At 45.7% G+C, this 12751-nt stretch overlaps 1 protein-coding gene across 2 annotated transcripts in view; it reads right to left on the reverse strand.

The window, feature by feature from the left end:
* The window catches only part of Mbtps1 (membrane bound transcription factor peptidase, site 1), a 53629-nt gene that overhangs the window by 34651 nt on the left and 6227 nt on the right, over window positions 1–12751 (reverse strand). For both annotated transcript variants that reach the window (XM_027933010.2, XM_027933008.2), the window contains exons 2-6: window positions 7844–8328; window positions 6723–6980; window positions 3459–3662; window positions 1365–1475; window positions 829–938 (exon numbers count right to left, since the gene is read on the reverse strand). In XM_027933010.2, coding sequence (XP_027788811.1) covers window positions 829–938; window positions 1365–1475; window positions 3459–3662; window positions 6723–6980; window positions 7844–8012 — 852 coding nt within the window. In that variant the 5' untranslated portion in view covers window positions 8013–8328. The remainder of the gene's footprint in view (window positions 1–828; window positions 939–1364; window positions 1476–3458; window positions 3663–6722; window positions 6981–7843; window positions 8329–12751) is intronic.

Below are 12751 nucleotides of genomic sequence, written 5' to 3' on the forward strand. Positions count from 1 at the left end.
TGCTTTTAACAAGTTTTTAAAAGTAAGGCTACATATTTACATACATACATATATATATATATATATGAATGAAATCCTAAGAGGAGGTACAAGAAATGAAGACCACCACCATATGGAAGATGTGCAAAGTGAGCTAAGAACACTCTGGATGGGGTCCAGGGATCATCACTATGTTGCCTTTTAGTATTTTTGAGGGATGTATTAACTCTACAAGAATTAAAATTTTAAGGTAAACACCAGCAGCCTCCCTCTTTTCTATAAATAGTTTCTATAAATATTTTTCTATAAATAGTTTTTTTATATATAGTTTCTATAAATAGAGTCAGGGAACAAAGCTTGCACATTCACATTACCAGACATAATGGGAGGTGCCTGCATACAGGGGTCAGAAACACAGTCCCCACCCTCCAGGGGTAGGAGCCCAGTCAGGGAGGAAAACTTACAGGAAGGACTTACTCTATCAGATGGCACAGAGGCCTCAGACAAACCTGAGGGCGAAGAGGAAATGGGAAACCAAGGAACTACTGGACAGGTGGCCTAGGGGACAAGGTCTTCACGTTCCAGGGAGGTGGTGAAGGGGGTGATGGGACGAAGGCAGAAGGATCAACAGTGAGACTGTCACACGTGCCTCAGCATCGCTGGCATGCACTGCTGTAAAGCAGGTGTGTGTGTTCTGCAGTTCTGTCTGTCTGTGGTGCTGAGGGTGGACCCCAGGGCCTCACACACGCTAGGCAAGCATTCTTTCACTGAGCCACCCCCAGCTCTATTGCCGTACTTTACATTTCAATATTGACTCCTTAGACATGTCAAGAGTCCTTGAACACTTACCTGATTGTTGGTAAAGACCCTGAAAATATGAAGCTCTGCATCTGGAGCAAAGCCTTGGCATTCCCTCATACTGGCGATCACACCTGCCACAAATGTGCCGTGGCCCAACCCTGTGAACACAAGGGAAAGGAAGCCCCGTGAGACACAGCTGGAAACGCACGCCCCAGCACAGCATTCCAAACCGTCCACTCCACACAGGCCTCCAAGAGGCCTCACGGCGAGCTTTCTACACTCCACTGCCCTCCACCCAAACCTGCCTGCCCACCACACCAGTGCCACTGGGGCTGTCCACACCGTCTCCTTGGTCAGGAGCTGCTCCTCCCAGGCACTACTCCCTCCTCTCCCCAGCTTCTGTTGTCCCACACCCTCTGAGATCTTCAGAGTAGCTCCTGTCATGACAAAGGTACAATAACAACTTGAACAACTGTTATCATGGACTGTGGAGTGGTTAGGACATGAAAAATCACACTAATCAACAGAGGGCCAGGGCGCAGCCCCAAGCCCCCAGGTGGCCACGCCCCCAGGCCAGGCCCTACCGTCATCCAGGGTGCGCTCGTTGGTCCAGTTGGTTCTCTCCCTCACATTCTTGAAGTGGGGATGCTTCTCACTCAGCCCAGTGTCAAAAACAGCAACTCTGACATTAGCACCTTATTCCAAAAAGAAAAATACACAACCGTATTTGGAGAAGTCATCTTTTTGGATTTGTGTCTACAAAATACATTCTTCTCCAGAAGCCACAGGAAAAGGAATGTCACAGGAGGCCAGAGCCCGAGTGCCACAGGTTGGGTCGATGCTCCAGGGCTACTGGCTAAACCAAGACTAAGGAAAGAGGGGTGGAGAACTGCCATCACTTGCTAAGAAACAAGATTTGGGCATGGAATCCCCCGGACTCCTCAACAATCACCAGCACTCAGGAACAGAACCACTGCTCCATCTGAGGATGCCTCAGGCTGCAGGATGAGACCGCTGATGGATTTTCTCCTGGTAATTTATTTCAGGTACCATCCCCACACCTCCTCTGAGCCCCGCAGAGCACCCTCCCACTGGAGAAGCGTGGCGTGGCCATCAGGGAGGGAAAATCATATTCCATGCCTGAGAGGCAGCAATCACCCGACACTGCTCACTAATAACACACTGTGGAAACAGACTGCAATACCACACAGGGTTAATCACAGCTGAGGGGGCTGGCTCCTGGTACTTTTCTATAATGAATCCATTTCAGAGACTGGCCAAAAGCTATCTGCATTAATGTAACACAAGATGGGCTTGTTTCATCAAATCTTAGAAAACATCTAAAAAAAAAAAAAACACCTATATTACTTAATAATGTAATGAAGGTGATGTCTATCTGCTGAGCTCTTTACCTATCAATACTACGTTGCACAACCAATACACTAAGACAACCATTAAAATCACCAACACTTTTAAAAAATATACACGTAAAACTGAAAACCACCTGGTTTTGGAAAAAAAATGATTTCTGACGATCATAGAATTTGTTTTGTGAGGGAGTTCTCACTCTAAAAAGATAAAACTGGGGGGAGGGGGAGACAATCATTTTAAGAAATGGCTAGTCTTGGAGCCTGGCACAGTGGCACATGCCTGTAATCCCAGAGGCTCGGGAGGCTGAGGCAGGAAAATTGTGAGTTTAAAGCCAGCCTCAGCAAAAGTGAGGTGCTAAGCAACTCAGTGAGACCCTGTGTTTACAAAAAACACAACATAGGGCTGGGATGTGGCCCAATAGTCAAGTGCCCTGGGTTCAATCCCTGGTACCTAAGGAAAAAAAAAAATAGGAGGCTGAGGCTCAGTGACAGAGAGCTCCCCTAGCACACATGAGGCACTAGGTTCGATCCTCAGCACCACATAAAAATAAAATAAAGGTATTTTTCCCACCAACAACTAAAATATAAAGAAAGAAAAAAGAAAGAAATGGTTAGTCTCCCAAATGTTAAGCCTAAAGACCATGCACACAGGAAGAGGTGGAAGCTGCAGAAGTCACAGGAGAGGCAGCCCCACAAGTCTGGGAGACAAGTGGGAGGACACCCAAACCAACTGTGGTATCCCGGAGCAAGACATGGCTCACATCTAAGTAAGGGAAAAATTCCGCATTAGTTAAAACAGGAAAGTTCTGCTGTGATCAGTCAATAAGGAAAAGAAAAACTTTACTAGTTGTGATTTTTTTCCTCCCCATAAAATATGATCCTTAACATTTTCTGTTCTGAAATAAGTGATTAGAAAGGGGGACGGTCAGTCACTTAGTCTTCCTAACTCAAGCAAGAAACCCATTTTCATGAACCTACTCATGTCCAGGGACTACCTCTCAACGTGAACTCTTTCTCTGCCAAGTCAGACCCCTTTCCTGGACTGTCAGCCAGCCTGGCTGTGAGCAGGGCCGTGCATGTTCACGTTCACGCTGACAGGAAAGAAACTCTCCATAATCTGCCCCTCTAATCTCAGAAACAGCGATGAGCTCCTGTGACTTCTAACTTGGATGCCCACTGTAACAGGAGTTAAGGACAGGGGTAGTCACCACACCCAGCTTGATAAACAGCAAGGACAAAAGTGCAAAGGGCAGAGCTGTGGCACCAGGGACTCCCGAGGGTGGCCCCTGGTGCCACCTTTACACGCACCTGTGTATCCCATCTGCCACAGCACGTCCGCCTGCAGCGTCTGGGCAACCTGGCGTGGAATGGCTCTCAGCAGCCGTCGACTTGAATGCCTCCCTGTGGCATGCCAGAAGCCAGAGCCCAGGGAGAGGCTGGCTCTTCCGAGGGGACGCGACGATTGCCACTTCTGGCTCCATCGGGTTTCATTACAGGGCACGATCGGGTCAGCTGGAGTCAAGGAAGAGAACAATTAGAACCCAGAGTACTAAAAACACCATGTCAGGCAAAGCTGCCATTCTGCACACAGCAAGAACTTTGAAATCCTGTTTAAAGTGGGATTCTCTCCCTTTCATTAGGACTTCCTCAGTGGAATTATAATTATACAGCATGATTTAGTTGCCCTATTATTCATATTATTCCCAAATGGTTCTTGACATGGAATTTTCTAATCAAAGTAAAGCAAAGAACTGATCAAATAACTACTTAAGAAATAAAGCCAGGGCTGGGACTGTAGCTCAGTGGTAGAGCACCAGCCTCACATGTGTGAAGCACTGGGTTTGATCCTCAGCACCACAGAAAAATAAATAAAGATACTGTGTCCACCTACAACTAAAAAAAAAAATTAAAAAAAAAAAGAAAAGAAATAAAGCCAATAAAACTAAAGAGAAACTCAATTACTTATCAGTAGCTTGTTCTCAATGAACCAGAAAACAACCGAGAGGGTACTGAAGAAAGTGGCCACTAATACAGTACTGCACTTCTGGGACAGGAAAAAGCCATGTTATCCCACTGAACATATCTGTGGCCAAACATCAATAGAATCTTTTAAAATTGTATATTGCTCCATACACACACATACTTATATATATTTTTTTTTTGGGGGGGGGGAGTACTAGGGATTGAACCCAGGAGTGCTTAACCACTGAGCTACATCCTCAGCCCTTTCTTATATTTTATTTTGAGACAGGGTCTCACTAAGTTGCTCAGAACCTCGCTAAGTTGCTGAGGTTAGCCTTGAACTCACAATCCTCCTGCCTCAGCCTCCAGAGCCTCTGGGATCACAGGTGTGGCCACCGCAGGGCTCCATATTCTTAATATTCTTACCTTTCAAAAAACAGAACTACCAGGAGGGAGAAGAAGAGCATTTCTAAGGGTGATGGAACAATTCTGTAACTCAGTTTTGATGGTGGGTAACTACCTAACTGTATACTTTTGCCAAAACTTGCTAAACTGTACTCCAAAAAGAATGGATTTTAGGGCTGGGGCTGTAGCTCAGTGGTAGAGCGCCTGCCTCACAAGTGTGAAGCACTGAATTCAATCCTCAGCAGCACATAAAAATAAAGATATTGTGTCCATCTACAACTAAAATAAATATTTTTTTAAAAAAGAATGGATTTTATTATTTGTAAATCCCTTTATTTAAAAAAAGGGGAGGGGGCAGGGGGATGAAAACTGCAAGAGTTTTTCTTTTGCCTTTCAAAGTCCTTGTTATAATGAAGAACAAATTATTTCAAGCCAATTTTAAAAAGAATAAATCTACCCTACCACAGAGAGTTCTGTTTCTAAAGCCAATCATTCCCACTTTTCTTCCACCCTTACCAAGCCTCATCCATGAAGGTACAGGCACCTGGAAAATATATACTCATGTCAATTCACAAAGAAACTGTTTGTCCAGTCCAGTTGAAACTGGCTGAACTGACCTCATGTGTTGGCTCTGGTCTTAAGTCAACGTTAGGCAGGGACAAATCTAGAAAGACCCATTAGGAACGATATTTAGAAGAAGGGAGTGGGCTTCTGCTTCACCTTGAACATACTGATTATACCTGAAGTATTATTCTCAGTTCTGGCCTTCACCTTTTAAGAACATTTCAGAAAAACTGCATTCAAAGAAAAATAAAATGTGGCAAGGAGAGGTGAGACCTGTAACATGCATAACTGTTGAAGGGACTAGGAATTATTGACTTAAAGAGAGGAAACTGCCAAAGAGGACACCAGGGATATCTTCAAAGAGCAGAAAGATACCTTTACAGTATCTTTAATACTGCCTTGTGGAGAAGAGGCGAGCTTTGCCGTAAAGCCCATGGGATACAGGATCCAGGGTGAGACAGCCTTCAGTCCAAAATAAAGCAAAACCTTCTTCCAGTAAGGGCCAAGAAATAATGACCACTGGATGCTCTTGCAGCACCCTGAACACCCTGTAAAGCTCTCTTCACAAGCATTATTTCATTCTATTTTCATGAGCATCTGGAGAGGTAGGCAGTACCTTCAATTTAATGATGAGCAAAGATCAGGGTTAAAGGTAAAAAGGAGCTCACTGTTCAAGGTCTTAGTCAACTCACAAGAACCACCATGTCAGAAAGCAATAGGTGGCAAATGCTGTTGAAAAGGTACAGCCAGGAAACCGAACAGGACAGTCTAGGGTTCTTATGCTAAAATTAGACCTAAAACCTTCTAAGAGAATCAAATCAAATAAAAACCAAGTCAAGCAAAATGGCCTGACAATGTATATATTCTGGCTAACTATACCAGCCTTGTCTTGCTCTTCTCTTCCTGGATCATTTCAGGGTGCTATTGCTTTTTAAGGATAAAAATAATATAAAACATCTGGCCTAAGAGAAAAGGCTCTAAAGGAGCCAAATCCCAGAATTTTACAGCTGACTCCAGAACTGGCTCCTCACACCAAATTAGTTAACTTTTCCAAAGATGCCTGGAGACTCTCAGGTCTAGCACATGATGGATGAAGCAGAAAGAACATGTTTTTCCTTTTTCCTTCCAATGAAAGAAATGACAGTAAACAACAGAACTAGCAATGTACTCACCTGGTTTTTGATAAACAGGAACCTTTCTTTGGTAATGTATATGCTTTGGAAAACATGACGCAATAAATATGTCATCTACAACATGCGGATGAACTGACTTCACCAGCCCAACCCAGGAAGGAGGAAAGCCTAAGCCTAGAGTCAAAAGGGAGGCCAGACCCCTTCCACTCTCAGGCCTGCAGCTGCCGCCCACACCAAAGGAGCACAGGAGGCTAGGAAACAAAACCTGCCCCAGAAAGAACACAAGCTGCAGGTGAAGAGGAGAAGCCAGGACCAGGTCTTCCCTTCAGCAAGCAGAGGCTCCAGGAGAACCTGTGAAGCCCTGCAGTGAGCCCCTCTCCCCACCACATCAACAGTGCCCTGATTGAAAACAAGGCCTGCCCCAGGGACGTTCACGACGGGTGAACTAGACCACAGGTGAACTAGATGCAGAGACTCGCAGTCCTCGAACTGAGGCCACAGTACTCACATTCAGTGTATTTCAGGGAGCGAAAGACTCTGCGCTGCGGCGTGACCCGTTTGATGTGTGGATGGTCTTCGAGCGTCAGCAGCCCCGCTTTCTGCTTCTCTTTTATCTGAATCACCTCAAAGTCACTAGGGTAGTCACTGGATGGATTGTGTCGAGGTATAATTCTCCAGTTGTCTACTTCACTGCTCTTGAGAGCACTTGAAATAAACGAATTTCTAGCTTTGGCTGTAAAGTATCCATTGAAAGCCACAATATATTCTGAAATCAATGACCAAAAATAAAAATAAGAACTTATGTATATAAAACACAGATCGTATCTAATCTGAAATTTAACTAGCAAAAGAAAATGATGTTATCTTAAAAGTCCACAATAAAAAAAATAAAAAAAACCAAGAAGACTGGTTTAAATGCCTTGGATGGCAGTGGCAGAGTTTGGAGTTAAAACAATGTACATGAATCCCCTGACCACAATAACACACCATTCAGAACCAGATACCTATGGATTCTTTTTAAAAAACTAAGCATCTATAGAAGTTTGAAAATATAGTAAAGGACAGGACAGGGTAGCCATGCCTGTAATCTCAGCTACTAGGAGGCTTAGGCAGGAGGACAGCAAGTTTGAGGTCAACCTCAGCAACTCAGCGAGACCCTGTCTCAAAACTAAAAATTAAAGAGGCCTGGGGATGAAGCTTAGTGGTAGAGCACCCATGGGTTCAATCCCTAGTACTGCACGGGGGAAAAAAAAGAAAAGAAAATATGGTAAAGAAATGTAGCTTTTCAAACAGGAAAAAGGAATCCAGAGATTTACTGAAACAAAACAAAATTCCGGAGTGGATTATATGAGACTATTTGCTCAGCTATTCATATCTGGTCACCTGAACTTTAGAACAAACATTCAACACTTCTAAAAACCCCCACCAGGAACCAAGCTGTGGGTAAGCATTCAGATGCCCGTTTCCTTGCTCACACAAGCTAAGTATGCTGGGAAACAAAACTAAGTAAGGCACTGCCCAAGTGCTGTGCACTCCTCCCACTTGAAATTTACTACAGAAAATCAGACAGGCTGTGCTCCTCCGGGAAAAGCTAATACTAACAAGAGGACACTAAGACAAGGTCCTTACCATATTCCACAACTGTCGAGGAGAACTCCACCTTCACAGTCAGGTGGGAACAGCCAGGGCAGGAGGCCTTTTCCAAAGACTTCTTTTCCAGTCTGTCACCCAGATGTCTCTTCCCACAGAGCAAAATCACCAGCAGAAGCAGCCAGATGTTTATGAGCTTCATGGTCATAAGTGAATATGGTCATCAAATCTTATAAATTCAAGTTGCACTTCTTTCTTCCTTGATTAGAAGTGAATTCTTGTTTCTGCTAAAAACTGCAGCATTACTGATGAGACATCTTACAGTCTTGTCCAGCGTAAATAAAAGTTAAGTCCATGGCCTTCCATGGTATTGCCCGTAGAGGCTCTCATTTCTTTCTCCGCTTCTTCTCCATCTTGAAGGTGAGGCTTCTCTCATTCAGAGCCGAGACTACTGAGTCCTACACTCCATTTGCATCATAGAACCAAGTCCAAGGGTATTAACCAAGTAATCACAGTAAGCAGAACTGAGAGACAAAAGAACAGCACACACAGATATTAGGAGCACACTGACACAGCCAGGTGCGATGTAGTTACACTTAAAATTCAGATATTAAGGGTCAAAAAGAGGCAACACTTACAAAGTAAATGTGAGATTGTATTAACCATGCTACCATGGTAATGCATTTCACTTTTATTTCCTTATCCCTCACTGTTTTTGTATGTGCATGGGAGGATTCTAAGGCAGTTTTAAAAATTTTTAAAAAGGTATAAAATAAATGAAAAAAGTAGAAGAAATTAAGGATAACAAATAACACAAGGAATATGAAGCACACTGTCTGTGAACATCCTGGCAGCCAGAGAGAAGAAAGAACCCTGATCCTCTCTTCTGACCCTTCACCTTGCTCCTGTTTCAGACTGTGCATTTTCCTATCATTCCCAATTCTCCATCCCCATGGCACCTCCCCAAACAGCACTTCCCCAAGTTTCACCAATTTTTCAGGTAAAAACTTAGTATAATCATCCTTATTATCTGCTGTATAATAAATATCTAAGAGAAAACTAATTTCTATACAAGTCACTCATAACACCTTTTAAAAGAAATAACACATTGAAATTATGCAGATTTCAAAAAACTTCCTACCAATTCTATGAACAGAGCATAGAAACGTTTTATCCTCATTAATTTATTTTCCCAGAAGCCTCAAACTTAAAAGAAATTTAACCTGGTAAATCTGTTGTAAAAACAGATTACTTCTTTACTGGAAATGACATGAAAGGGCAGTTAGTGAGGTAAACTATTGCTAAAGAAAACTTATTTGAGAATTAAATTACTTGCGGACACATAACCTCTGAAAACACACGTTCTTCACAATGCCAAGCAGCAAGAGCAGAGACAGGCCGCAGCAGCACCACCAGCAAAGTCAGCTGCAGGATCACACCCAAGACACGGGCCAGGCAGCCAGGGGCAGGGGAGACAAAGGAGACAAGACGGCCTTGTGCTGCTGCAGGAACAGCAGGACAGGGAGGCCCCCTCCGGGGAGGAGTGCCAGCTGCTGACTACTTCCCCCAGTGACTGGTGCTGCTGCTTCAATGCTTTGGAGCAACAGGGAGTTTGGGGTTTCTGCAGTTGCCCACATGCACTTCCACACTGGGAAACTACCAAGGGGGTGAAGGGGCTAAAGAAATTTTCGATTTAACAAGTAGGACCTTCACGACCCTGAGAAGCAAGCCCATCTCTAGAACTGAGCCTAGAGACAAAGGCTGGCAGGACAGGCTCCTCCAAGACACTGGAAACCTACAACAGTCAGGTCCACCTCAGCAGGTGCGGAGGGAAGGCCAACCACAAGGGCAGAGAGAAGACAGACCAAGGCCAGACAGAGGACTAGAAAAGGAGCAGAAGGCACCTGCAGCCATCCCAGCATGCCTTACAGCAGTTCACCCGACCTTCAGTCTGCGCTTGATACTTCCCCACATGGGTGTCAAAGAACACAGTGTCATGCAACATGTGAAGAGGAATTAAAAACTACTGGTCAAAGAAGATAAAGTTAGTCACTGGTGATAGGAGTTCTCATGCTAGGGCTGGGGCGCAGCGGTAGAGCTCTCACTTAGCAAGTGTGAGATGCTGCAGTCGATCCTCAGCACCACATAAAAATAAATAAAGTAACAGTACAGTGTCCAATTACAACTAAAAACTATATATTATTAAAAAAAAAAAAGAGGGTTGGGTTTGGCTCAGTGGTAGAGTGCTCATCTAGCACGTGTGAGGCCCTGGGTTTGATCCTCAGCACCACATAAAAATAAATAATAAGTAAAATAAAAGTATTGTGTCCAACTACAACTAAAACAAAAAATAAATATTTTTTTTAAAAAAAGGGTTCTCATGCTACAGTCCATGAATATGTATTTAAAAGATTTAAACAGGTGATACACTCAATGTTTTAAAAACTAAAGAAAAAAATCTTAAATCTCTCTGCCTTAAGCTAAAGAATCTAAAACTTATTTGGGCTCCACAGAAAACAAATATCAATGAACAACACTAGTAAGAATCTGGCCTAATTGAGCAAATCAACTTTAATTAAACCTGTTCCAAATAATTCATTCCCAGGTAAAGATGGTGAGCACCTCTCCCATGTGGTCAGGAAAGATGGCCGATGATCTCACGTGACTCAGGCAGGAGCCTGATTTTTAAAGAGAAAAGGAGAGAGATGGTTTGAAGGTTTTTAAATTAGAAAAGTCCATAAGGTCACCAGTTCTCCCCCAGATTAAAAAAATAAACTCTTCAGGTTTTTGGAAATCGGGACACCAAGGCAGCAAAAGAATAAGACAGTCTAAACAATTAGTCATCAAATCATTTGATTTTATAGAGCCCATACCAAGCCAAGACACTGCAGAGCAAGGGAAGGCAGGGACACAGCCTCCAGGTGAGAGGCAGCAAGGGAGGCCAGCCAGAAACACACAGCTGAACAGGGGCAGGAGAAAAGAGGCCAAAAGAGAGGTGACCCCTGAGTCCAGGGAAGCTCAGAGAGCCCCTGCTGGGGTGGAGAAGGGGCCTCTACTGGTGAGGGCACTGCAGCCAGCTCCTGCAGAAGCTGATGGAGAGGCTGGGAGCGCGGAACCACAGAGGGAGGAGTGGAGCACTGAGCATAGAACACAGGAGGCGCCCAGGACCAGCAGGACATCCAGTGTGAGGGGGAGGCAGGGAGGTGTCCGGAGAGGAAAAGGAGCTCGAGCAGGTACCTGGCATAAGCAGAACAGCCAGCAAACAACTGGACGCAGCCACCTCCATCCACCAGGAAGGAAGCCCGCAGAGATCAAACAGCATGGGTGAGACTGCCGGGCAGCTAGCAGAGCTGCTCTATCCCAGCCACAGAGAAATGAACAAATCAGGGCAGCTATCTGAGCTCAGGGAGCTAACCTTCCCATGTGGGGAGGAAGACAAGAAGCAAGGGCGACCCGCAGCACCAAGCTAGTGATAAACACAGCATCTGGAAAGGAGGAAAAATAGAGGGAACAGGACAAGTCAAGAGGGTTGAGTTTCAGCCGACACAGCAGCCTCTGAGAAGAGACCCGAAGGAAGCAGGAAACTGGTGAAAGACTCTTCCAGGCAGGTACAGAAGCCTGGGCCAAGAGGGCTTGGGGTGTGTGAGGAGCAGCCCAGAAGCCAGCAGGTCAGAGCCCTACAGAGGAGGGCTTCTCAAAATGGAAGGTGGGACAGGAGAGAGTGGGGAGACAGGTCAGGGAGGCTCGTGAGTCAGGTGTCCAGCTTTGACTCTGAAGGGAGGGAAGCACAGGTGTCTGTGAGCAGAGGAGACACAGCCCCTGCTCTGATGGAAGAGAAGGCAGGGGCACCCGAGGGCACTATACAGACATACTCCAGGAAGGGGATGTGGCATGGATCCAGTGAGCAATAGGAAGCCTGTGCTGACAGGGGCCAGGAGTGAGAGGCTGAGGCCTCCTGTCCACCTGGACCAACAGAGCACACCCCTAAGAGGAAGGGAGAAGGCTGCAGGAACTGGCTTGGGGAGCACCCGCAGTGGCTGGTGGTGAACGTGCTCAATTTGGGAACAGTATCCAGGGTGAGCACAACCCTGAGGTCAGAATTCTGGCAATTCAGGGCATTTTCTCTGGGTGAGTGAAAAGACAGACAAGGGAGGTCAAAAGGAAACCCAAATCAGACTCTTCCATAACGAAGGAGGGCCGTGAAAGAGAATACCGGTTTGGTGATTAAAAGGTCACTGACCCCTTCCAGAAAAGGAGCACACTAGTGAAGCTGCAGGCCTGACCTAGATGCACTCCAGATGCCTGTCCTGTCCTGAACACCTACCAGAGCTCGAAAGGAGGGAGGGAGGAGGGGAGGAGACACCTTCAAGTACAAAATTCCCATGGGATGACAGGCTGACCATCACAGCAAATGACCAGGTGCCTCACTGGACCTAGCTGCCCTGCTCAAGTTCCCAGGAGGTGCACTGAAACCCAGGGCCTGCGGCTCAAAATCATGACAACGCATCCTGAGGTTTCCGGTTTTCTGACTCTAGAATGAAAGCCTCAAAATGAAAACTCGGTTGAGGAAAACACCAGGTGCTAGAGCTAGTGAATGAGGCGGGGCATTGGGGTCACCGAGGCCAGCCACCATCACCGCCCCTGTGTCCTGGGTTCCATGCTTAGCAGAGCGTCACAAGCACTCTCCAGGTCTGATACATCTGCTCCCCTGGGACATCGGCTGACCCTCCCTGGCTCCCACCACAGAATGCAAACCTAAGGAGCACGTCCCCAAGACAGAGCGAGTACACACAGACAAGGGCAGACACTCGTGGGAAGAAAAACACTAACTTTCCCCTTGTTTCTCCTCCCTGAGAAAATGTGCTGGGCACAAGGCAGGCATTTGTGGGTGCTAGACTCAGCAGGGAGGTGGGCGGGCAAAGGGTGAGGAGAAGGCAGCTGGGGAGG

Source organism: Marmota flaviventris, chromosome 18, assembly GCF_047511675.1.
Source record: "Marmota flaviventris isolate mMarFla1 chromosome 18, mMarFla1.hap1, whole genome shotgun sequence".
In the NCBI taxonomy this organism is placed as follows: domain Eukaryota; kingdom Metazoa; phylum Chordata; class Mammalia; order Rodentia; family Sciuridae; genus Marmota; species Marmota flaviventris.